Source organism: Pseudorasbora parva, chromosome 8 (assembly GCF_024679245.1).
Source record: "Pseudorasbora parva isolate DD20220531a chromosome 8, ASM2467924v1, whole genome shotgun sequence".
NCBI lineage: Eukaryota > Metazoa > Chordata > Actinopteri > Cypriniformes > Gobionidae > Pseudorasbora > Pseudorasbora parva.
In genome coordinates this window covers 34,886,170-34,912,627 of record NC_090179.1, presented here as the reverse complement: position 1 = coordinate 34,912,627, position 26,458 = coordinate 34,886,170, and the positions used below count along the sequence as shown (strand labels likewise).

Here is a 26,458-nt window from a genome sequence, read left to right as displayed (position 1 = left end):
GCACTTGAACCACCAACTGTTAGTTTTCCCCAGAAAGCTGGCAAAAAGGTTGAAATCCATAATGAAGGTGCAGCAGGCAGAGCAATGAGAAATTTGACTTTAGCTACGGTTTTCAATGAAGGTCAAAATAGAAGCATAATGTCATTCCACAGACATTCGTATTGTTATTCGAACAGGATTAGGTTCCTCAGAGGATCCCTAAATTAGACGGGGGGAAAAGTAGCAGGAAATTTTCAATTTTTTTGGTTGCGTGAGAAAAACACAGACGTGTTTGATTTCAGAGGATTAAAATCACAAAGTATGTCTGTGAAACACAAATTAACCTGACCCCCTCAGGGAAAACTAGTCCTGTCCAAAAAGGGCTTAAGAACAGGAGCTTTCACAGTATGCAGTTACCACCGCTCTCACTGGAGTACTCACATTTGGAATAATACGAGGATTTGGCAGTTACTTTTTGTATCAAACCAGTTGTAATCAGGATCCAAAATAAGTGTTTTGTCATGCTTACCAATAGCAGGTGAACAAAGAAAATACGCTGGCCTTATTTTTTTAACCAGCCATCAAAAATATATATATATTTAATAGTCTATAATTATATTTTTGCATACTATCTATAGCAACCATTTTCATTCTAAATAAAATGTATTATTATAAAAAATATATATTATTATTGTTGGGGATTGCCCCACTGAATGCCGGTGAATGTTATTGACCGCTACAGAACTCTGGTTAGGGAGTCGGAGTCATCAGATTGAATTTGGTCGTTTATTATACAAGATGTGACCATACACATTAGTGTCATTGAGGTAGTTTCTGAAATATATAAAACAAACAAATAAATACAGACTATCTGCATATAGTTTGAAATACAACAAATTGCAGTCTCAATAATACACTCCACATAATGCACTGATACATAAATATAGCCAAAAATATACTAGCATGAATATGCAATAATAACAAACTGTATAGTGCAATGAAATTGACAGAACCAACAAATATATAGTGTATATATAAAAACTGACTGTATGATAAGTACAGACAGTAATAATGACATCAAGAAAGGATATTATCACACTGTGACAAGGGTGCGCTTTGAGGTAACCGTTAATCACTTTGTAAACATGATCTATACGAGCTGTGCTGCTAGCGGGACGAATCCGCTCGTTAAACAGGATCAAATTACACTCAGAAAGATCACTAAGCACCAACGTCGTCGTAAACCTTGTTTAACTCTGTGTTGTTGCTATACAGAGTAATCATCGGGGTTATAAACAACATGCATGAAATAAACTTACATTCATCACAAACTTTCTCTTGCACATAAACGCTGCAACTGAGTGAGAGCACGCGATCTGACTGCTGCGCTGAGATAAGTGAATAGGCAGATACACTAAGACCGTACGTACTGGACTGCTGCACTACGTTACTTCCACAAGTCATAACTTAAAACGTCACACACATAGCCAACTTTAAACTTAAAGGGAGAGAATTCACAACAGCCGCCCCCACATTTGAACAGCAAATGGGTAATCCAGGGAATTCTCTAAAGGTCTTTAGTGATACCTTCCACTGTTGGCAACTTTATCAGCCGGGCAACTGGTCTGAGGTAAGTTTTACCATCAATGACAACTTCAGCAGTTCGCACACATCCGTCACTCCCAGGCAATGTCTTTTGAACTCTGCCTATGGGCCACTGAGCTCTTGGGAGTTGGGGATCTACGATCAACACAACAGCATCTGCTTCCAGATTCTCTGAAGATTTTTTCCACTTCTGCCGAATCTGGAGAGTAGGCAGGTAGTTCCTTGTGAACTGTATCCAGAATTGGTCCACCATATTCTGGCAGTGACGCCATCTTCGCCGCCCCATATCTCCTTGAGTGTAGGCCACTTGCGGAAGCGAGGCATCCCGCCGCCCCATAAGGAGAATATTTGGAGTGATAGGATCAATGTCAGCAACATCTGTTGAAACATATCCAAGTGGTTTTGAATTAAGAATCCCCTCTACCTCCACTAGGACGGTGGACAGGACATCCTCTGCTACGGCTTGGGTTCCAACCGCTACCTGAAGAGCATTCTTTATGGAACGGACTTCACGCTCCCATATTCCGCCAAAGTGTGGAGCGCTGGGAGGATTAAACTTGAAGCTAATTTGGTATTTTGAAAGCTGGGTCTTCAGCTCTGGTTCCATCACTGAGAAAGCTTCTCGTAGTTCTCTGTCAGCTCCGCGGAAGTTGGTGCCACAATCAGAACGAATCTCGTGTGGTTTACCTCTTCTGGCGATGAACCGACGGAGTGCAAGAAGGAAAGCGTCTGCATCCATTGAATTAAGAAGCTCAGTGTGAACTGCCCTAGTGGTGAGACATTTGAAGATCAGGCCCCAGCGTTTCTCATTCCGCCTTCCAATTTTGACCAGGTATGGGCCAAAGCAGTCAACACCGGTGGAGTAGAAAGGTGGACAGAGCAGTCGGAGGCGTTCTGGTGGCAAATCTGCCATTTGGGGTACCTTTGGCTGTGCCCTCCAGCGCTGACAGGACAGACAAAGAAGTTGATGGTGCTTTATAGCCTGGCGTCCTCTGAGAATCCAGTACTGTCTTCGTATCTCAGCATAAACCCTCTCTGCTCCTGGGTGTAGCAGTCGCTCATCAAATTCTTTGATAAGGAGCTTTGTTACTGCGTGTTTTGGGTCTAGTACAATTGGGTGGATTTGCTCTGTGTCTAAGGTTTCCGACCTCCTTAAACGGCCCCCAACTCTAATCATGTTAGTCAGTGGATCCCATTCCGGAGCAAGACTGACTAACCGGCTGTGCGCAGGAACTGGTTTGTTTGCCCTGAGGGCCGCCACTTCTTCAGGAAAGCTCTGGAGTTGGCATGCTCTTAGCAGAACAGCTTCCGCTTCTCTGCTGGTGCCGGGTTCACTGTTTGTGGAGTTTGATGTGGACGCACCTAGACAGTTTTGTTGAGTTGCCTCCACTAGTTCACCCCCTTTGTTGCCTTGGCGAATAGGCTCTTCTGGAGTAATGAGGTGAACCTGGTCTGAACCTATGAGCACCAACGGACGTACCTTGTGAAATGGCTGTAGCGGAATTCCCCTAAGATGTGCATACCGTCTCTGAAGAGTTTGAACAGGGTATGACTGCTCCACCAGATCTAGACCAGAAGCTGTGAATGCTCCAAACACTTGAAAGCGTTTCTCTGGGTTACCTCTTGGGGAGATTTCAAAGGTGACCCTGGAGCCACTGAGATGCGTGGTGTCAGGTCGGACGGTACGAAGGGCTAGAGTCTCAGGTTCACCTTTAAGCCGAAGCTGCTGAATGGCATTGGGTAGGATCATGGTGCGCTGTGCTCCGTCATCTAATATAGCATACGTCTCCAACGTCTTTGATTTGTGGTGTAACAGAACTGGTACTACCTTCAGGAGGACTCTGCCTGATGCAATGGAGGGTAGGAGGTAGATACGACTTTCAGAGGTATCTGATGATGTGCCGGTTGCATGTCTTCGGGCCACACCATGAAGGACTTGAAGGTGGATACCACCACATTCGCTGCATGGTTTCTTTAAGGTGCATACTTCAGGAGCATGTGAACGAGCACATTTCCAGCAGCGCTTTCCTTCTGAGATCCACTTGCAAAGTTCATCAACGGAGTGTTCCTTGATACTGCTGCATCGAGTGATGTAGTGGTCTTTGCTGCTACAGAAGAGACAGTTAACTTTGGGTGGAGTTCTCTTCTGAGACACCTTAGGACTGAGGCAGGCTTTAGACTCTGTAGGTGCTGCGCCATGATACAAGGCTGTACTTTGGCTTCTAGGTTTACCCATAGTCTTCTCCTTTGTAATGCTTGGAGATTTTTCATATTGGTAGCGCTGCACTAACCTACTGGACAGTCTCTGCTGCTGAGCCTTGACTTGCAACCATCCAGCAAAGTCTTGTAGGTTGTACGGGTTAATATTTGGAGAGTTGAGCTTCCCTTGCAACAGGAGAAACTCTATGAAGCCATCTCTTAAGTATTTGGGCAGCTTACTGAGCAAGCGATCTACATGCGAGCAGCAGTTCAACTCCATCCCTCTGGGCCCCTCCAAAGTCAAAAGCATGCTTACTAGTAGATGGACGCGGAGTGCGAAACTCTGGAAACTGTTAGCGTCATTTGATTTGACCTCTGGTGCTGTGAGGATTGCTGCTATTTCGCTCTGAGCCAGCTGGTGTGGTTGACCATATTGCAACTGAAGAGCTTGCATAGCCGCTGAATATGGGTATGAATGGTGGCGACAAGACTGTCCAATCATCTGTGCCTCAGGCAATTTGAGATGTTCCAGCAAGATGTGGTACTTGTACTTTTCATCGAGCTCTGCATGAGGTTCCAAAAGGTTGTCCAGTGCCAACTTCAGATTAGCAAATTCCCTCTCGTTGTCATTCACAAAATCAGGAATCTTTGGCTGGGGAGCAGCATGTAATGGGCGGTGAGGTACTGACGCTACTGGAGGCATTGAAGTATAGTGAGGAATTGAAAAGCTTGTCGGCAGAGAGATGGCTGGTTGTCGTGGAGGAGGTGCCACTGTTGTGTAGAGGTAAGGCACACTGGGATGCTGGTAGGTTGGCGTGGGAGCAACTAACAGTGGCTGCACCTGAGGCTGAAAGACGTTTCCAGCATCGCCATAGCGGTAAAACTCCTTTTCAAGCCGTATGGGCACAGTCTCTGCTCTTGTAGCATGGGCTACGGCGCCAGGTAATGTCCCAGACGAAAGTGGTGAGTACAAAGGGAGTGAAGCGACTGGCTGTATTGGCACAAACCCAGGGTTGGAGTGATCAGCCTCTGCTGCAGGTGTACTTGAATTTATATGTGTAGGACTCACCTGTCCCTGGGTAAGTAACTCAACTTCAGGTGACTGCGATGCCAAGGTAGAGTGACTTGCGGGAGGTGGATGTGAAGAAGTTACTAAATGAGATCTTAGTGGAGTTGTGGGAGGCTTTCCGAATTGATCATCTTCATCTTCTTCTTCCCTCAGGAACGATGTGATGTGTTCCATCAGTTCTTTGCGCCGACGCTGTCGGTTTTCATATTGTTTAAGCTTACTGTGAAGCACAGTCATATCGGCAGCTTCATCCCTTTCTTTTTCAGAAATAGATTTCAAGATTTTCCTCAATGAACTCATGTTCAACATGTCCAAAGAACTGGTGTCTGGCTGCTCACCCTGTCTGGAGACTGATCGTGACTGACTATTTATGCCCACTGCGGCTGCTGCTCCTCTCTGCTCCGCTGGCACCTCTGCTGTAGGTGGGGAGGAAAGGGCAGGTCGGTGATGGCCATAATCAAGAAGATATTCTTCCAGATGCTTGGGTGTGCGACGAGGCCGCGAGGGTCTCTCTGAAGTCTCAGCATGAGAGAACGAGGTTGATCGCTCTTCTGATGACATCACTGTAGTAGTCAGTAGCTCCGGCTCGAAGGACCATATGTTGGGGATTGCCCCACTGAATGCCGGTGAATGTTATTGACCGCTACAGAACTCTGGTTAGGGAGTCGGAGTCATCAGATTGAATTTGGTCGTTTATTATACAAGATGTGACCATACACATTAGTGTCATTGAGGTAGTTTCTGAAATATATAAAACAAACAAATAAATACAGACTATCTGCATATAGTTTGAAATACAACAAATTGCAGTCTCAATAATACACTCCACATAATGCACTGATACATAAATATAGCCAAAAATATACTAGCATGAATATGCAATAATAACAAACTGTATAGTGCAATGAAATTGACAGAACCAACAAATATATAGTGTATATATAAAAACTGACTGTATGATAAGTACAGACAGTAATAATGACATCAAGAAAGGATATTATCACACTGTGACAAGGGTGCGCTTTGAGGTAACCGTTAATCACTTTGTAAACATGATCTATACGAGCTGTGCTGCTAGCGGGACGAATCCGCTCGTTAAACAGGATCAAATTACACTCAGAAAGATCACTAAGCACCAACGTCGTCGTAAACCTTGTTTAACTCTGTGTTGTTGCTATACAGAGTAATCATCGGGGTTATAAACAACATGCATGAAATAAACTTACATTCATCACAAACTTTCTCTTGCACATAAACGCTGCAACTGAGTGAGAGCACGCGATCTGACTGCTGCGCTGAGATAAGTGAATAGGCAGATACACTAAGACCGTACGTACTGGACTGCTGCACTACGTTACTTCCACAAGTCATAACTTAAAACGTCACACACATAGCCAACTTTAAACTTAAAGGGAGAGAATTCACAACAATTATTATTATTATTTTTTTTTTTAATAATTAAACACTGCATTGTCAAAGTTGATATTGTGGCTTTATAAATGGTCAGAACTGGCATGTATCATCATGTTATTAACATTTTACTGAAATCATGCTCAAATGCAGTTTTTGACCAGTGAATTTGGGAGAATTTCGGACATGCGTGTCTTGCCCGTCATTAGAACGGCAGCATTGGAGGCAGTGAGTGCATCATATGCATTGTCATCTACTTACAGGCTATAAAGATTACTGTAGCTATGTGTGGCGCACAGCCAAAATCTTGCAAATGCTAGAGTAGGCCCAATTTTAACCACCTGAGCCGCATTGTCGGAAGTAAAGCCCTGCAACGGGTCGGATACCCGCGGGTAACCGCATAAAAGTGGCTAAAATGGTTGGATTGTGACATTCCTAAAATTCATGGGCGGGGATGCAGGCGGATAATTAACTCCTTGCAGGCGGGTAGTAGCTCGGATGAAAATATGTGCAATATTTCTATGTCTAAAATACCATTACACATACAAATTGCTATTTGAGCCATCACGTCACCACCACTGCGACAGTGTGACTTTTGTTGATGCCTCTCGTAGCCCAGTTGGAGTGAGAATTGCAGGAGTAGATGGATGAAGTAAAAGTAAAGTTGGTGAGTGAAGTATATAAAATTGTTGACAACAAGTCTTTAAAGGCACTTTAGCCTGCTTCATTAGCCCATTCATGACGCTGTTGTGATGTTGAGAGAGGTGCAAGATTAAAAAGAAAGCATTTTAACTGGAATTATTTTAGCGTGTGTGATATATCAGAGACACGGATTGGGTAACGGGCCAAATATTAATGGGTCTGGGCGGGTGCAAATTTAATTCTGATATTTTCACGGGTCGGATCTGGTGCTGAACTGTGCGGGTAAGGGCGGGTAACATCAATCAGCATCTTATCTTAGCATTCGCTATGCCATACCACATGCTTCATCAAATGCATAATTTGAGATTTCATCCCCAGATTTGAAATGGATCATGACCACACTTGTGGATTGCCTTTAGTTGTGGTGATAAGTTGTTATACTACATTCACATAATACTTTTATACATTTAAATATATATTATTTATATTTTGTATTTTAGTTATACTGTTTGAGTCTATATATCTCCATATTAATAACAGTCTGAATAATTCTGAGTCTTGAATTGTAAACTGTTAAGCGTTGACTTTCTAGATAAATGCTACTTAGAAAGACTTGCGAGCAGCAGCCCTTTTATTTAGGATGTCAAAATTCCCCACTTGCCAAAATAGTGGGTGACAGGCAAGGGGTTTATGTAAGTACTCAAGTCAAAACAATATGCAAAATTGTTCTAGTGCTTTTTGGATGTTTTAATCCAAAAATATTACACATTGTACCTGTGTACTCTGATGTTAATGTCACTTGTTATTCAAGAATTTAAAGCTATATACACAACATTATTCCAAAACCCAGAACTGTAAAAAGTTTCTTAGTGTTTCATATATTAAAAATGCATGTGGATCGTGTTTGATCTAGTCCTTCTCAACAAGCAGTTTTAAATTCCAAAATGTATAATAATGTGAAATATGACCCAGAAAATGTAGCATTTGGTTGTCTCAGTTCAAATCCAGTGTTCAGTATATCTTCAACATTGCGTCTGTTGGTATAATTTAGGTTTGCTTAAGTGCACTTTATATATTTGTCCTGCTCTCCAAAGCCCTCCATTGATCTACGGTTACAGCCAGTCAAAACCACAGCCAAAGCCTTTACTAATCCATTCTGGGATTCCTGCGGAGAAACAGATCCAACACTGTGGGAAACCATCACTTCCTATTTGGCCTTTCAAGGATGACCGATCCCTACAGTCTGTCTTCTTCTTTCTTTGGCTCTGTAAAAATCATTTTATGACAGGGTCTCGACACTGTCGTGTTCACAGCTGCCTGACTGACGCTGAGTCTGAGGTTAAGTCCGAGTCAACGCTCTGCCTTCTTCATTCGGGACTGATCAGAAGTTAAGTGCCCTCAAATAAAGAGATTGATGTTGGCATATAGGGAAATGGTGGAGCAGGATCACGTGACCACACAACAGACAATGTTCTAAGACCGAGCAGTTTGTCTCTGTCTTTTCATATCTGTATCCTCAAGACATAAAGTGGAATTCTATAACTCTTCTTTTTATCTGCATTTCATAAGAGCGACGAACCATACATGCCCCTGTAGCCGAGAGTGGTTTGAGATAGCAGGATTTGAATCTATAGGCTGGGATTTTTGTTCAAAGTGTGACATTCTTAGCACAGTCACTTTCCCTTATCAGGCCAAACGTGTGAAGGCCACTCCTTTCATAAATACAACAAAGATATGGCTCTTGAAGTTTAAGCATTCAAACCCTAAAATACGTTCTCCCTGTTCCGGTTTAATGTGCAAAAACAGAACACAATGTGTGTTCAGGTTAGTTTCTCAAAGTGAGTGGTCACTATCCCTGTGGTGTTTCTATATCGCTCTGTTTGAGTGGTCGAATTGCTTGAACTTCTGACACAGTCAATAGTGTGACTTTAGAATAGGATGGAAAGATAAAATGTATCTAAAAAATGAGCTCCTCATCAAATGTAGTACCTAAAGGTGAGGTCACATTTACAGTTGCTCTGCAAAATTTCACATTTTTTGAAACTGACTTCTGTGTCTCTACTCACTATAGACAATTGATTTAGTTTTGCCCATTAAACGTCACTAATGTGCCAGCTCCTTAAGACTGTACATGATTTTGTATGCAACCCTAGTAATAATGAAGACTTTTGCATAAACACAAACATTATATAAATATACTTGCCTAAAGGATTATAAGGAACACCATACTAATACTGTGTTTGACTCCCTTTTGCCTTCAGAACTGCTTTAATTCAATGTGCCACAACTATGATTCAACAAGGTGCTGAAAGCATTCTTTAGAAATGTTGGCCCATTTTGATAGGATAGCATCTTGCAGTTGATGGAGATTTGTGGGATGCACATACATCCCATTCCACCACATCCCAAAGATGCTATATTGGGTTGAGATCTGGTGACATTTTAGTACTGTGAAATCATTGTCATGTTCAAGAAACCAATTTGAAATAATTCAAACTTTGTGACATGGTGCATTATCCTGCTGGAAGTAGCCATCAAAGGATGGGTACATGGTGGTCATAAAGGGATGGACATGGTCATAAACAATGCTCAGGTAGGCTGTGGCATTTAAACAATGCCCAATTGGCACTAAGGGGCCTAAAGTGTGCCAAGAAAACATCCCCCACACCATTTCACCACCACCATCACCACCAGCCTGCACAGTGGTAACAAGGCATGATGGATCCATGTTCTTATTCTGTTTACGCCAAATTCTGACTGTACCATCTGAATGTCTCAACAGAAATCAAGACTCATCAGACCAGGCAACATTTTTCCAGTCTTCAACTGTCCAATTTTGGTGAGTTTGTGCAAATTGTAGCCTCTTTTTCCTATTTGTAGTGGAGATGAGTTGTACCCGGTGGGGTCTTCTGCTGTTGCAGCCCATCCGCCTCAAGATTGAGCGTGTTGTGGCTTCACACATGCTTTGCTGCATACCTCAGTTATAACGAGTGGTTATTTCAGTCAAAGTTGCTCTTCTATCAGCTTGAATCAGTCAGCCCATTCTCCTCTGACCTCTAGCATCAACAAGGATTTTCCGCTCACATGGCTGCCACATACTGGATGTTTTCCCTTTTCACAACATTCTTTGTAAACCCTATACATGGTTGTGCATGAACATCCCAGTAACTGAGCAGATTTTGAAATACTCAGACAGGCCCATCTGGCACCAACAACCATGCTACGCTCGAAATTGCTTAAATCACCTTTCTTTCCCATTCTGACATTCATTTTGTAGTTCAGGAGATTGTCTTGACCAGAAGCACACCCCTAAATGCATTGAAGTAACTGCCATGTGATTGGTTGATTAGATAATTGCTTTAATGAGAAATGAAATTTGCTAAAAATGAGGTATGCATCCAGAAAGTATTTACAGCCCTCTTTTTTTACTTTTCCACATTTTATTATGTTACAGCTTTATTTTAAAAATGGATTCAATTTTTCAGGTTTAAGTCTAAGCTCGGGCTGGGCCTCTTTAAGACATTCACAGAGTTGTCCAGTAGCCACTCCTTTGTTATCTTGGCTGTGTGCTTTGGGTCATTGTTCTTTTGGAAGAGGAATCTAGCCCCAGTCTGTGGTCCAAGAGCCCTCTGGAGCATGTTTTCACCAAGGGTATCTCTGTAATTTGCTGCATTCATCTTTCCCTTGATCCTGACTAGTGTGCTATTTCCTGCTGCTGAAAAACGTCCCCACAGCATGATGCTGCCACCACCATGCTTTACTGTAGGGCTGGTATTGGCCAGGTGATGATCATTGTCTGGTTTCCTCCAGACATGATGCTTGCCATTCAGGCCAAATAGTTTAATTTTTGTTTCATCAGACCAGTGAATTTTGTTTCTCAGGGTCTGTGAGTCCTTCAGATGCCTTTTGGCAATTTCAGGCAGCCTTTTACTGAGAAGTGGCTTCCGACTGGCCTGATTGGTGCAGTGCTGCAGAGATGGTTGTTCTTCTGGAAGGTTCTCCTCTCTCCATAGAGAAATGCTGGAGCTCTGTCAGAGGGACCACCTGGTTATTGGTCACCTCCTGACTAAGGCCCTTCTCCCCCGATCGCTCAGTTTGGCTGGGCAGTCAGTTATAGCAAGAGTCCTGGTGGTTCTTCAAATTCCAGTTGATGGATGATACTGTGCTCATTTGGGACCTGCAATGCTGTAGAATATTTTCTGTACCCTTTCCCAGATCTGTGCCTCGATACAGTCCTGTCCCAGAGGTGTCAATTCCTTTGACTTCATGGATTTGTTTTTGCTCTGACATGCCTTGTTAACTGTGTGACCTTATATAGAAAGGTGTGTGCCTCTCCAAATCATGTCCAATCAACTGAATTTAACACAAGTGGACTCCAGTCAAGTTGTAGAAACATCTCAAGGATGATCAGTGGAAACAAGATGGACCTCAGCTCAAATCTGAGTGTAATGGCAAAGGCTGTCAATACTTATGTACAATTTTTAATTTTATTTTTGTAAACATTTCAAACAAATGTATTTCACGTTGTCATTATGGGGTATTATTTTGAAAAATAAAATAAAAATAAAAACGCATCAATGAATTGAATCCATTTTGGAATAAGGATGTATCAACAAAATGTAGAAAAACTGAAGTGCTGTAAATACTTTCCGGATGCTCTGTAAGTGAGACATTATAAATTCCCAATGTGACTTTACTCTCTATATCTTATAATTTGACTTCATATCTCATAGTAGGTGATGTAGTCTATATCTCTCAATTATCTTTTTTATTTTTCTCTCTGAGGCAGAAACTAGCTTTCATTTTTGGCAGACTCTGATAGAGACAAAGGGTTCGCCTAGGGCGCCCCTCTGTCAGGATGGGCAGAAGGGGCTTTGGAAAAGTGTTTGGGGAAGCCTTTTTTGGAAATTGCATCATTTTTTCAGTTCCCTTCAGTGCTACTAGCTGCATGGAAAATACCCAGTATGCTTTCACTTTGTTGAGTAAATAGAGGTGTTGCCAAAAGTGAATTTTTACAGTTGTCTCTGCTTCCCGTTGATTTTTGTATTCATCCTTTCCCAGCTCATTGAGATGTGTGACTAGCTGTCATACACAGTGAGATATTGTAAACCCAAAAAACAGAGCATCCTGAAATGGATTTTTATCTCTTCCGTGTTTTACCGGTTGGCGTGTAACTGCGGGGAGAAGTGTGTTTATCAGCATTGTCTCTTGACAGTTGTCTCCAGCTGCACCTTCAGTGGTGATGGAGTCAATCATCCATGACCTTCGACTGCACCTTCCTCTGTCTCTCTCTCTGTCTCTGGCATTATCTTTCAGTCTCTCTGTACAGCTAAGCTCAGCTTTGCTTCTTTCTACACCATACAGTATAAATAGAACTGTTTTCAGTGGCCATCTGCCTGTTCTCATTGGCAGGTCAGATTATGGGATCCGTATACACATCCGGCGGGATGGCTTTTGCTTCTGTTCCAGTCCTCCTTTTGCTCACGTGCATACAGATGTGCTGCTCAGGGCTACATAGCAGGGACTTGTCTCTTGAACTGGGGATTTATTGAAGGTGATACAGCGCAAGGGATAATTTGTGTGTGTGTGTGTGTGTTTGTGGGCATTCTGGGTATTCGTCTGTAGGATTTCACTCTGGGGCAGATCAACATTCCCATAAAAGGTTCATGGCAGATTACTGGCGTAATCTAGGAAAAAACAACGACAGATTTCAGGGGCGATTTCTAGAATACTGGTCTTAGAAAGCTTCGACCTCCTACCTGAGGTATTTCTTACCTGAAGTTACGCGACAGATTATATCTGCCTATTTTTAAATAGAACTGAGGAATTAAAACAGCATGTGCCACATGTGCATGAGTAGCTATGTTTCCATCAAAGGTTGAGAATTTAACTTGGAATATTGCATAAAACATTTGCGAATAAAGCAGAGCTTCCATCCCATGGGTCAGATGTACTAAATAAGGCAAATTAGTGTAAGAGTGCAATTCCATAAAAGCAGCGATTGGAGAGGAACTACTGAGTACACGCAAATGAACACAGACGCAGCTGGATCGTTTACATAATGACCAACACAATCTACCGAGAGCAGCGCAAATTAGCATTTGATTTCGTACATGCTTTTATTGGGTGGTAAGTAATGCCGCAAACACCAGTAAATTGACTAGAAGCTTAAATCGCCTCGCATGATTTATCTAAACACAGTTTGCGTCTGAAAGGGAAACTCCTACAAATGCATATGCAATAAGATCAGTCGCATGCCTTTAGTAAATCCCGACAGTAGTTTTTAATGCCAAAAGAGAGTTTGCGCTGGTGCAAGCTTATAGTAAATCTGGCCCTATGCGTTCAAAAAAAAAAAAAAAAAAAAAAAAAAAGGTAATTTTCTGGAAAATTGATGCAACATATCAGTAATACAAATGAAAGTTACTGTAATCAGGCAAGAAACTGTGGCTTTTTTCATAAATGATCATAAATGACTTGTCTCAGAACACGCAGACGTAATGCAACAAATTGTGTTATCTTGCCTCCAGATGCTGGTGTTTGTGAATGCAATCGTGTGAGAGTGACACGCTCTAGGAGAGAATTAAACCCAATCAGTCTGATGACAGACTTTGGGTCAGGCATTTCAAAATGACCAAACCAACATTTGAAATGCTGTGCAATGAAATTAGGTCCGCTGGTTAGTTCAGATTTCCAATCACATCCACTGTTGAGTGCATTTTGGTATTTATTATGTGTTTCCACCATAGTTCCTTATCGGATAAAAAATGCATCTGCCTTTATTGACAGCATAATCTTTTTTTTATTTTATGTGATACCCTGAAAAAAGTAGGTCAATTTAATAGCTAATGACAAATAAAGCTGTTCAAGAATGAAACATCTTTTAAAATCTAGTTTAAAGGGTTCAATTAGCCCATGATTTACTCAACCTCAAGTCATCCTAGGTGTATATGACATTCTTCTTTCAGACGAATACAAGTTATATCAAAAAATGTCCCGTCTAATCCAAGTATTATAATGGCAGTGAATTTTTGATTGTTTATGAAGTTCATAAAATTGCATCATATAACTGCTCTACCCGGCTCTGGGGGTTAATAAAGGCCTTATGAAGCAAAGTGGTATATTTGTGTAAGAAAAAATACCCATATTTAAAACTTTATAGTCTAAAATAACTAATTTCCTGTGGTTTGCTGTACACATCAATTTACAGCGAAAGAGTAGTACACAATATGTGCATGTTACAATTGTGACTATTTCTCACATCTCATAATGTGACTTTATATCATTCATTGTGTCTATATCTCACAATATAACATTTATAATATGACTTTGCTGTTGTGACTCTTGTTTTATTTATTCTTTAAAAAAATCATTAAAAACAGACTCATTAAAGAAGAGGTGTATTCAAATAAATGTATGTATTGCAGTTTTTTATGTATTTTTTAAGAAATCATGACACAGTTTAATGGTTGCAAATTCTCACATTTTATAGAAATGTTTTTTCTATAAATATTTCTTGCACTCACAGAAAAAAAAGCCAAGTTACAACAGGTTGTAAATGGGGCAGTACCCTTAAAATTACTTTTTTTACACATTAAAGGTTCATAGTAGTACTGTAAAGTACTCATTTATACTCTAAGGTACCAACATGCACCTTTTAAGTGTGAAAAGGGTACAAATATGTCCTTTTAAAGGTTAGTGCCCCAGTAACAAGCTGCTGTACCTCTAAAGGTAGAATTTTTTTTTTCTTTCTGAGAGTGTACTTGAATAAAAACTGTACATAAGGACTAATGCCATAGGACCAGTAATGACGTGGGGATAGGATTGCGAGAGGTAAAGAGAGAGAGAGGCTGCCCCAGCTGCTCTTCAATCAGATCCTGTCTGGCCTGGTTACTTAATACCGATCATACGATTTAATGCTAGATTAAGCACATGCTTGACAGCTAAAATGCCCCCTCTCTTAGCTAAGAGTCACTCAGGGTTTATTGGCTTCAAACAACTCTAAAACTGCCCCCACGCCTGAATTATCACAAAAGCATTTTCATCAAAACACAATCCAGAGTGCTGCAGGAAATGATTTTTATTTATTTATTTGTACCCTTTTGTGCTTTTGACCTTGGGTCTATGAATGCAATGTCACCAGTTCAGCCCGTAATGCACACTGGGTCTAGAAATTACTTGAAAACCATTAACGAGTTTTGAGAATCACTTCCCTGTGCCCGGTCTCAGTTTTCACAGTTTCAAAGAGTGCAAACAAGAAGCCTTTTTAGAGTAGAGTAAAACTAATCCTGCCCGCCTCCCCTTATGTAGCAGTGACTTGATTGCTACTATGCAGAGCACACAATGTGTAATCGACCACAGGATCTAACACTGATGAGTCAACAAACATCGTTATGCAATACAAGTGCCTGAGTCATGTGCTTCTTCCACTTTTTCTGATTCTGTGTCTGTATTACTCTATCAGAGCACAACAACTAATTTAGCATTGTTCGTCGTTCTAAATTATGGATGCCTGTTTCCACTTCAGTAAAAAAAAGAGAAGGTAATTGTAACTTTATTTCTCATAAATAAGATATTAACATCAACACCTGCCAAACAAGGGTGATTTCAGCAGTGACGTGTAACGCAGTGTAACGCACTCCTGCAAACCACTTTGGTAGGGTGAATTTTATATATTATATATACTTTTTAAATTTCAGTCCTTTGTCAGAATAGACAAAGACTTCAGGCCTTTTTGAGAAGAGACATGAAAATGCACTATCCAAACTTAAATGGCGGTAATTCAAGAATGCTTTGGAATATAGACCAAAGTTTGCTCTTGTTTTAAAGAAGACATTCACTTAAAAAGAAATAAAGGCACTTAAAAAAAATGAAAGTATGAAAAAGTTATGGAAGTTTAAATTTATTTTGTAATGCTTAAATATAATGTACTATACTAAATATTTATTTTATATAAAATATATATTTTTACAAAATATTTTTTACTTTAATTACTATAAAATCCAAGCCATATGCCTACCTAAGTTGTATTCCAAATATGAAGTTGATATCAAAAAAATTGAAGTTCCCACAAGATTTTGTTTAGGCATACCAAAAATAGCCACCAGGTTTCATCCACATTCCATATTTTTCTGTAACAAATAAATACACTTCTATCCAAATATTCCTTCTATCAAATATGGAATCTTTAGATTCAGACCTTTCTGATGATATATGTTTCGTCAAGATTAAAAAAGGGTTTGATTATAAAGTATTTCAAATGATTATTGTAAAATGAAACCTCACACTGCTCACTAGGGGAGGAGCCCGCTAGAATAATTTAGAGTACCATTTCCATGGCGATGCAATGTTCAAAATGGTTTTGACAAGATTTATTTTGAGTTCATAAGCTTTTGAATGATACCTAATTTATGATGATTACTAAAATATGTGATACGAAAAAAGGCGATTAAAAAAGAGTGCCAAGCGTCCTGCTACCATCAAAGGGTTGAAAGGGCATCTGAAATAATAAACTAAGTGCAATGTATTATCAAAAATACTGAAACCGCAGAATAGATACACAATAAAGCTGCACTTTCTTGCTTTCTCATCTCTCCGACAGGGAGTTGACACGCTTAGGAAATGCTTTGAACATCATAGAAGTCAATGAAGAAAGGCGTATAGTTCATCATAAAATCATATATATAATTCACCTGCTAGCAGAAAAAACATGCAGGCATGGTTTCTCGAGACTGCTCTGCTTCGCAGCATTGTAATGATGATATGCTAAAACCTGCCCGCATGTTGACGTGATTGCTTGACCTTGTTTTTGAGATTCAGGTTTACTGGAATTTTAAAGAGAAAAATACTCAGTAACGGTGTTGACATGAATTTGAGCATGGCTTGTCTGAAAGCATATTAAAACATCTCATTGACAAATAAATCACCACATGGGGTCTTTAAATAAATAAAAAAAAAAAAAAAACATGTGACTGCTAACAATAGCTCACGTCTCGAATCCTTGTAGAGTCTGAACAATTGTTCTGTTGCCAGTGACATTAGTTGTTATGGAACTATAATAGGCCTACTGCATACTGAAAGAAACTAATTTGTACTTTGAGCTTCGAATAGCACCTTGTTTAATATGTGCTGCTAGTCAGGCTGAATGCTGGTTGAATGTTTGATGGACCCCAGTGTGAAATGCTGGTTGATGGTTTGCTGGATACCAGCATGGAAGTCTGGTTGATAGTTTGCTGGATCCCAGCATGAAATGCTGGTTGCTGGTTTGCTAGATCCCATTATAGGATGCTGGTTTGCTGGATCCCAGCATGGAATGCTGGTTGCTGGTTTGACGGATTTAAGTATGAAATGCTAGTTGCTGGTTTCTGGATCCCAGTATGGAAGGCTGGTTGATGGTTTGATGGATCCCAGTATGAAATGCTGGTTGCTGGTTTGATGGATCCCAGTATAGGATGCTGGTCGCCGGTTTTCTGGATCCCAGTATATAATGCTGGTTGCTGGATGATTTGATGGATGCTAGAATTTAAGGCTGGTTGATGGTTTGATGGATCCCAACATGGAATGCTGGTTGCTGGTTTCTGGATCCCAGTATGGAAGGCTGGTTGATGGTTTGATGAATCCCAGTATGAAATGCTGGTTGATGGTTTGATGGATCCCAACATGGAATGCTGCTTGCTGGTTTGCTGGATCCCAGTATAGGAAGCTGGTAACTTTTTTGCTGGATCTCAGTAAAGAATGCTGGTTACTGGTTTGCTTGATCCCAGCATGTGATCAAATGTTTGTTGCTGTGTTGATGGTCCCCAGCATAAGGTTTGTTTTGCACGCTGGGACTAGTTTGGGATGATGGTGTGCTGGTGGTAGACCAGCATATATTGTCTTTTGGGTGCTGGTATGATCCCAGAAAGACCACAACACAAAGTGTGTATGTATTACATGTAACATTTCTTAGTGTTCGTAGTTAAAGACAAAAACAAATTTCCAAATACATTTTAATGAATTATTTAATAAAGATTTAATAAATTTAATATAAATGCATGTTACATGTCTACACAGTAAAGTCAGAATTGATTCTCACAGTAAAAGAGAGAATCACGTGAACTGAACTGAACAGAGGAGCTGAAGCTCATTAAATATGCAAATCTTATCCAATCCTAGCCGTGCGCATTAACTTCCAAGTTCCGGTTAACAAGCAGAATCACTGAGGAGGAACAACGAGAACTGAAAAAAAGAGAATAGATAAGCAGAAACACAACTACACCTGACTTACAGCCACACAGCCTTAGATGAAATCAACTGCAAATCAAATCAAAATGTCTCTCTAGATGATGATTAAATAACTCCAAAAACATTGTGACCATATTCACTAATTACAAACCAGTTTGGCTTTATTTCTTTCATATGGTACATGGCCAAAGGTCGTTAAAGTCAGTTTGAAGCCGCCATTATGGTGATTAGTGTTCCCTTTGCCCTTGGCCATTGACTTTGGTTGAATGAATTCTCTTTCAACAATTGTTAAAAGGGCAAGCTATCATTATTTTCATCAATAGTTCATGCTCCTGACTGCACTGACATACTTTTTTACTATATGTGCGCTTTTAGGAATCAGCGACTGACAGCTGGATTTTGACGATGTGATGAAAGTATGAAAGCATTTAAAAACAGTAACTTTTATCAAACTGTCATTAACTGTCCCATTGAAAGACCTCTTCTCATAACATCTGTTATTGAACAAACGGTTTATGATTAGGCTTTTATTAATTTTCATATTTCTAAATGTTTTTTTTTTTAATGTAATGTACACAAGCTCTTTTGAACTGATTGTGTACTTTTGAAACAGGAGACATTGATGCCTTTTACCAGTTTCCCACTGACATTGATTGATAATGTAATCATAACTAAAACAATCAAACGTTTCGGTTCTACCTTCAGCAGAGGGAGAAAAAGAAAGGACAAAGCTATAATCATGTAATTAAATCATATGTTTTAACTTTTAACCATATTATTACATTGTTCTTAACATCATTTTCAGTAGGGCAGAGAAGAGTTCCGCATGTGTTTTCTGGTGTGTACACAGGGATTTTTTTCTGAGTTAGCAAACAATTGACATAAGGTATACTTTTCTCACTCTGAGCGTGCTTTGTTTTCATTTAACATCCAGATCTGTCGGGTCACATCTGCTGTGATGATCACGAATCTAAAAAAAAGGGAAAGAAAAATGATTTGTGAATAATCATTTGGAATAAGCGGTTATTTTTAAATGAAAGCACTGCCACAACATTCATATGGTGGAGGAGTAATTTGAAGTAATGTGTAAAATATGTTAATGAATACTGTATAGGTCTGCAAATGTAATTCTGCTTTTATTTGCACGTTCCTTAAACATAAACAGTTTTAAAAATGCAATAATACAGCTAGTCTGTGGCATAATCACTGTGCCATTTCTAGCACTCCAAATGAAATCATGAGCTCTTCAGATAGATCCCTGAGCAGATTTTCTGTGCGTACTGCGTACCTGTTGAACGACAATTCGCACGTGCCATTTTCCTTCAGTAACTATCCAAAAGCACTCCATGCATAAATTTGAGAAGTATACTTCAATCTCATGTCTTTACCTTTGTCCTCAATGGTAAAATCAATGAAGCGATGCATTGTTCTCACATCTACATGTTTCTCATGCTAGATTCGTCTCTTCCATTCTCTTCATTCAGTCACTACAATTGGATGGATGATAATGAGTGGGTTGCTTGGTAACTACAATTTGTGTGGCATCTCCCAAAGAACACCTCACAGTCATTAAGTCATTTATTCTGAGCACAAACAGTTTGGATTCCCTGTTCGCTCTCTCTCTCTTTCTCTCTTTCTCGCATATAGCTGGCAATAGCTCAAATGCTGCAGAGTGTGAGAGGCTGGTCATGTGACCGTTGTGGGCACACGGTGACTGAGAAGGGCCTGTGCATAAAGTGACACGTCTGTGCCGGGGAATGATGGGGATGGCTGAAAGAAAAGAGAAAAAAAGAGGAAAAAAAATAACTTCTGCTGCAAAGTTCTAGTGTGTGGGTAATAATAATAATAATAATAATAATAATAATAATAATAATAATAATAATAATAATAATAATAATAATAATAATAATAATAAAAACATTAATTTGCACTATTATTAAACCATAATTAAGAATAAAAATGAGCAATAGTGCTTGTATTTATTTATTTATTTATTTATTTATTTATTTATTTATTTATTTATTTATTTATAAAAAGAAAACAATTCTCAGTCAAAAATATGTTAGTGTTTATTTTCTATTTCCCATACTTTATTTACATTTACATTTACATTTATTATTATTATTATTATTATTATTATTATTATTATTATTATTATTATTATTATTATTATACCAGATATTCTTTAATGATTTTTAATTCTCAAAAATATTTATTTATTTATTTATTGTATTTATTTATTTATTTTGCTTTTATTTGCACTTTTAGATGTAATACAACAATTCTACTCTTTTGTTTTGCATTTTTAAACTGAAATATAATAGTTTGTAATAACTTCTAAAAAGGTTATATAATATAATATATAATATAATAATTTATATAATATATAATAATATATATAATATATAATATAATCTAATAATTCCTATATGTATTGAATTTGTCACAGTGTTTAGGAAAACGGAGCAGTTCTGTCAGATCTTCTCCAGTATTCTGCAGCAATGACGAATAACCATGTCCAGAGGAAGAACAATGTTTACTGCAGCTAAAGCGATAAAAATATATTTGTGTTATGAAACAATTGCTCACACAGTACACCTGTCGAGTGCATTACAACACACTCCAAGAGGAGGTCTTGTGAGTATGTGCAAAATACATTTTGTACACAGTCAGTACTCCTTCAGAATTTCCTTTTAAGATGGATAGTTGGCATGGGTCCTTGTATGTAGGAGGTGTTGAGTTTTCTAGCACCACTTTGCTACTACAATCTTGGTGTTACTAGCTCTACCACATAAGACCATGTAATGGGTGTATGGTTTAAGAAATGTGCGATTCCGGAAGTGTTTTGACCAAAGGGTATAATTTACTTGAAGGCATAATTGACTTGCTTTCAAGCTCCAGCAGGTTTTTGCAGAATGTACCATTTAAAGGGCACAACAATGACAAAATCCCTTTGATTTGCATTCAGAATTAAAGTCATGTGGTGTAACCAACAAAATATGTTTTTAGGCCAAGTGTTAGTTCATATGATAAAAATATGTTATTACTTTTTGCATGATGATTATTACACTACATAGTCATTAAACAGGACCCATTATGCCCATTTTTACAAGATGTAATTTAAGTCTTGGGTGTCCCCAGAATGTGTCTGTGAAATGTCAGCTTAAAATACCTCACAGATCATTTATACATCCATGTTGTAAATACCCATTTCTGACTGCAGTCAAGAACAGGCTGTTTCTGTGCATGTGCCTTTAAATGCAAATGAGCTCCTGCGCCGCCCCCTCTCCACACAGTTCCTGCCTCAATCCGATTCTCGGCCAAATACTAACATAAGCGATATCGCTACTATTGGGCAAACTGGCAACATGCTGTATCGAACAGACCGAAATAAAAAGACATTCTGACCCGCTGTAGCATTGTTTTTCTGAGAAACAAGTAGGTAAACTCAGCATGTTTCCTAAATATCTGCAAACATATTATACGCTTAATTCTAGTACCATTTTTGGGATTTCCGCCTGGATTTGGCCTACCCAAATTGAAAAGCTTCCCATACACATATACAGTGGTCTAAGTGAATTAATTTATAAATGTATTTTTGAAAGTGTGTAACTCAGGCTCTGTGTGCTCTAGGACCCTGCCAACAGTTTGGGCTGTTTCCACTAAATTCCAGAAAATAGTGGAAAAAAAATAAGTTGGTCTGTGTCATTTAGTATGCAAGATTTACTCAAATGGACCTGAAGGGAGGACCCCCCTCCCTCCCCCCTCCTCTTTCCCTGCTACACCCCTCCACCCCACCATATACAGTGTTATAAATGTAATATCCCAGTGTCATTAAATTAATTATATATGCTGGAAACAGCCCAAACTGTCTGCTAAACTGTCTGCTGTCGGCACAGCAAAAAAAAAAAAAAAAAAAAAAAAGCATCTCTTTTTTAGGGGTTAAGAAAACATCTGATTTTCAGGATATGTCCCCTTTAAGGGTATATTTACACAACAACTGCCTATAGACCGAATATGCAATGCTCAATGACGTCACTGTTTTAACAAATTTGTTTTTTGTAGTTTACATGGGAAAGATAAGGCTATCATATTCAAAAACTTGCAGTGTTAAACACGTTTTCAAACATTTGCGGTTTCAGGCCCTCAAAACGCTATTGTAAGTTAAATTATCGTCAAAATGCATTTCTATTTTTTAGTTGAAAACTGTCATGCAAACAGACCCTTAGTTAGGCTAACTGACAATTTTCTTGAAAATGCTTTAAAGTTTAGACCATGTATGCGTGTACATGTACGTGTGAATAAAAGCAAAACATTAACGTTTTGCTTTTATTCTTCATAATAGACACAATTTTCATTGGCCCAAATCTTCATTCTCACAGTCTTCTTTAACTCCATCACAAGACAGAATCAAGCTTCCAGATGCTCTTTGATTGTTTGTCGTATCCCACGTGGGAGTCAAAGCATCTTGAGTGTTTGTCCCTTTCAAACTTTCCAGACTTTCTAACCATTTCGCTGTCACGCCGCATGCTTGCTATTGTTGTCAAGCTTGCATTTGAAAGGTTCCAGTGGGTTTGCCTGTTTCCAATGGCTGATCAAAGGGCCGGGGTTGTTGTGACAAGAAAGTGACAGCTTCTGGATCACAGGCCCTCAAGACCTGGATTCCCTCAATAACCCAGCAATCGCAAGTTGCCACTGGTACTGGAATGTCTGACACCATCTGATGTATGACATGTACAAAGGGGTTGAGAAAGACAAGCCTCCTGCCTGCCGTAACATCTCTCCTCTTGCTTTCTGCTGCACATTCTCACGTTTCCTCCTCGGAAGCTGACTGTGGCCCACAGTACCTTGAGAAGCTTCCACACATCTGTCTTCTCTTGAAAAACAACCAGCAAACAGATTCCCTCCTGAGGTGTGGTGCTCCAAAAGATCCACCTTTTAGTGCATACATTATTAAACACAGACAATGTATTGTTTGTGAAGTTTTGTTGGATGTCGCAGTGGCATCAAAAGAGTCATGCTCTCGTCGCATCAAAGCATCTAACCTCTGATGATTTAGCACTGGAAATAGTGACGGCTGCTACGGATTTTTCGGGTGGAGATGGAGAAATTACAGATGAGGAGGAAACAAGACTTCTCACTGAGAACAAAGAGGAACACATGGAGATTTGCCGCTGCTTAGTACTTCCCAGTTTCAAGGCACACATCATTGTGCATAATGCAGGGGAAGAGGCTCCCCGCAGTGGGCAACTGCTGAAGCGCTGAAAGTGGGGGGTTTGCTTGAAGGCAAAGAGCCCCACTGCCTGGATATCTGGTGTGTTATGTTGAGCTTACCAGATGAAAGATGGCTTCTGTAAAACAAGATACAGAGAAGCGCCTGCTGCATGGACCAATGTAGTTAATTAACGATTGAGACTAGAAAAACACAAAGAAAAGCCTAGCATGCCCATATACACTGACCATATACACTGGCTGCTTAAGAGTCTATGTTATTCTGGCCCTATTTTATGGAGTGCGTAGATTTTCCTTTCTTTTACAACCATGGAGAAAGACACCATATTCCAGGATGACAATGTCAAGATTCATCTGGCTCAAATTGTGAAAGAATGGATGGGATGGAGCATGACATATAATTTTCACACATGAATTTGCACCTCTGAGTCCAGACTTTAAGGTCATTGACAGTATTGGGATGTGCTGGAGGAGACTTTACTGAGTGCTGGACTCTTGCATCTTCAATTCAAGATCTTGACCAAAAATGTATACGTGTTGTCACATTATTTCCATCAAGAGGTGCATCAATTATTAATTTATCTCAAAAACTTTCATTGAATTTAAATCAATTCAGTTGTAAAATTTATTTTTCATGCTCCATCCCAACCTCCATCCCGAATATTAAACACACATATGGGTTGTAAAAATGTGTCAAAATATCAAAACAAATGTAAGTTAAATAGATTTATAATAAGCTAGACACTCACATTCATTCTAGTCAGTGGCTTACTATAATTACAGATGGCAGTACAGTTAAAATTATTTATAATATTTTGGACCTTTACTTTTATCTGTTTGGGCATGCCTTCATAATTAAAGCTACACTGTGTAACTTTTTTTATTTATTCTTAGCTAAAAACAATTTGTTGCTTCAAAAATATATGTGCTCATTAATGTATATTTACTTCTTTCAAGTAATAAAGTATTCTTGTAAGTTTATAATATGCCACTGAAAATACATACGGGTGAGGGGTTTGAATGCTGGTCGCCATGTTGCCCCTCCATCTTGAAAGTACATTAGCCAAAGAGGGACATACCCATAAATTCAAGCTTCGCCTTTCGCGTTTTAACACTCAATGGCACCGTGTCGAATGTGAAGAGGGGGATTGCCATGTTAATCTCAGACTAAATCTGCCACTGTAGGAGTTAAAACGAAATCAGAATTGAGAGGAACAGAAACTATTAGTCACTGGATGGTCATATACCTTTTCACCGCTAGATGGGGGAAAATATCACACAGTGTAGCTTTAAGCATTACGTTACAGTAGGTCTAATTGTACCTGGTCTTTAACAGTTTATACGTTTCCATAAAAAAAAAAAAAAAAAAAAAAAAAACAACAACAACAACAAAAAAAAACATTTTCCTAACGAAAAAAAGAAATGCTATAAGGAATTCTTCAGTTATGATTCCCCCAGCCTACATTCAAGTTCAAGTTCAAGAGTTTTATTTGTCACATACACAGTTATACAGAATACAACCAGCAGTGAAATGTAAACAGGTCTGCTCCATGGACAGCAAATAACAATTAACAAAAAAAGCACAATAAATTATAAAATAGGAATAGGATAAAGGTGCATGTAATTCATCGTCATATAGCGTTAATATTAAGACATGCATAGGCTTGGGTAGGCAGATCCTTCATGGATGGTGCTGATCATATAATTAGAATATCATCACAAAAAAAAAATATATATATATTTTACTAATTCCATTAAAAAAGTTAAACTTGTATATTATATTCATTCATTACACACAGACTGATATATTTCAAATGTTTATTTCTTTTAATTTTGATGATTATAACTGAAAACTAAGGTAAATCACAAATTCAGTATCTTAGAAAATTAGAATATTGTGGAAAGGTTCAATATTGAAGACATCTGGGTCCACACTCTAATCAGCTAATTCACTTAAAACACCTGCAAAGGCCTCTCAGTCTAGTTATGTAGAAGATTGTGAAACAAACCCCATTCAAAAATGTGGGGGAGTTTCACAAAGAGTGGACTGCAGCTGGAGTCAGTGCTTCAAAGAACCACTACGCACAGACGTATGGGTTTTAGCTGTTGCATTCCTTGTGTCAAGCCACTCTTAAACAACAGACAGCATCAAACGCATCTCGCCTGGGATAAAGACAGAAAGGACTGCGGAGTGATCCAAAATATGTTCTCTAATGAAAGTAAATTTTGCTTTTCCTTTGTAAATTTGGGTCCCAGAGTCTGGAGGAATAGAGGAGAGGCACACAATCCACGTTGCTTGAGGTAAAGGAGAACGTTTTCACAGTCAGTGATGGTTTGGGGTGCCATGTCATCTGCTGGAGTTGGTCGAGTGTGTTTTTTGAGGTCTAAGGTCAATGCAGGAGGTTTTAGAGCACTTCATTCTTCCTGCTGCTGACCAAGTTTATGGAGATTTCATTTTCCAACAGGACATGGCACCTCCACACAGTGCCAAAGCAAACAGTACCTGGTTTAAGGACAATGGTATCCCTGTTCTTAATTGGCCAGAAAACTCACCTGACCTTAACCCCAAAGAAAATCGACGGGGTATTGTGAAGAGGAAGATGCAATATGCCAGACCCAACAATGCAGAAGAGCTGAAGGCAACTATCAGAGCAACCTTAGCTCTCATAACACCTGAGCAGTGCCACAGACTGATCGACTTCATGTCACGCCGCATTGCTGCAGTAATTCAGGCAAAATGAGCTCCAACTAAGTATTGAGTGGTATACATGCTCATACTTTTCATGTCCATACTTTTCAGTTGGCCAAGATAAAAAAAAAAATAAAAAAAAATGTATTGATCTGAAGTAATGTTATATTTTTTGAGATACTGAATCTGGGAATATATATATATATATATATATATATGTATATATATATATATATATATATATATATATATATATATATATATATATATATATATATATATATATATATATATATATATATATATATATATATATATATATATATATATATATATACACAATGGCTTCTTCATTTTTCTCTAGAAGTGTTTTCTGGCTACATTGTGTACAGTGGTTTCCATCGGGGATATAA

At 39.1% G+C, this 26,458-nt stretch overlaps 2 protein-coding genes across 5 annotated transcripts in view; one reads left to right on the top strand and one right to left on the bottom strand.

Moving 5' to 3' along the window:
- Window positions 1-26,458, top strand: part of zgc:172282 (leucine-rich repeat and fibronectin type III domain-containing protein 1-like protein) — a 164,788-nt gene that overhangs the window by 4,398 nt on the left and 133,932 nt on the right. Inside the window, exon 2 of one of the 4 annotated variants that reach the window (XM_067451010.1) lies at window positions 9,687-9,743. The exons of the other annotated variants lie outside the window; for them this stretch is intronic. The gene's annotated coding sequence lies outside the window, so the exon portion shown is untranslated. The remainder of the gene's footprint in view (window positions 1-9,686; window positions 9,744-26,458) is intronic. 4 annotated transcript variants of the gene reach the window in all.
- On the bottom strand, window positions 675-6,271 carry LOC137084534 (uncharacterized). Its single transcript, XM_067450811.1, has 3 exons — window positions 6,079-6,271; window positions 1,299-5,593; window positions 675-813 (listed from the first exon to the last, which is right to left on the bottom strand). Exon 2 carries the CDS (start codon window positions 5,411-5,413, stop codon window positions 1,547-1,549), a length of 3,867 nt encoding a protein of 1,288 aa, XP_067306912.1. The 5' UTR covers window positions 5,414-5,593; window positions 6,079-6,271; the 3' UTR covers window positions 675-813; window positions 1,299-1,546.

What these genes read in the sequence shown, in the direction of transcription:
- LOC137084534 (XM_067450811.1), bottom strand. Translation starts at nt 5,413, where the DNA reads ATGTCATCAGAAGAGCGATCAACCTCGTTCTCTCATGCTGAGACTTCA.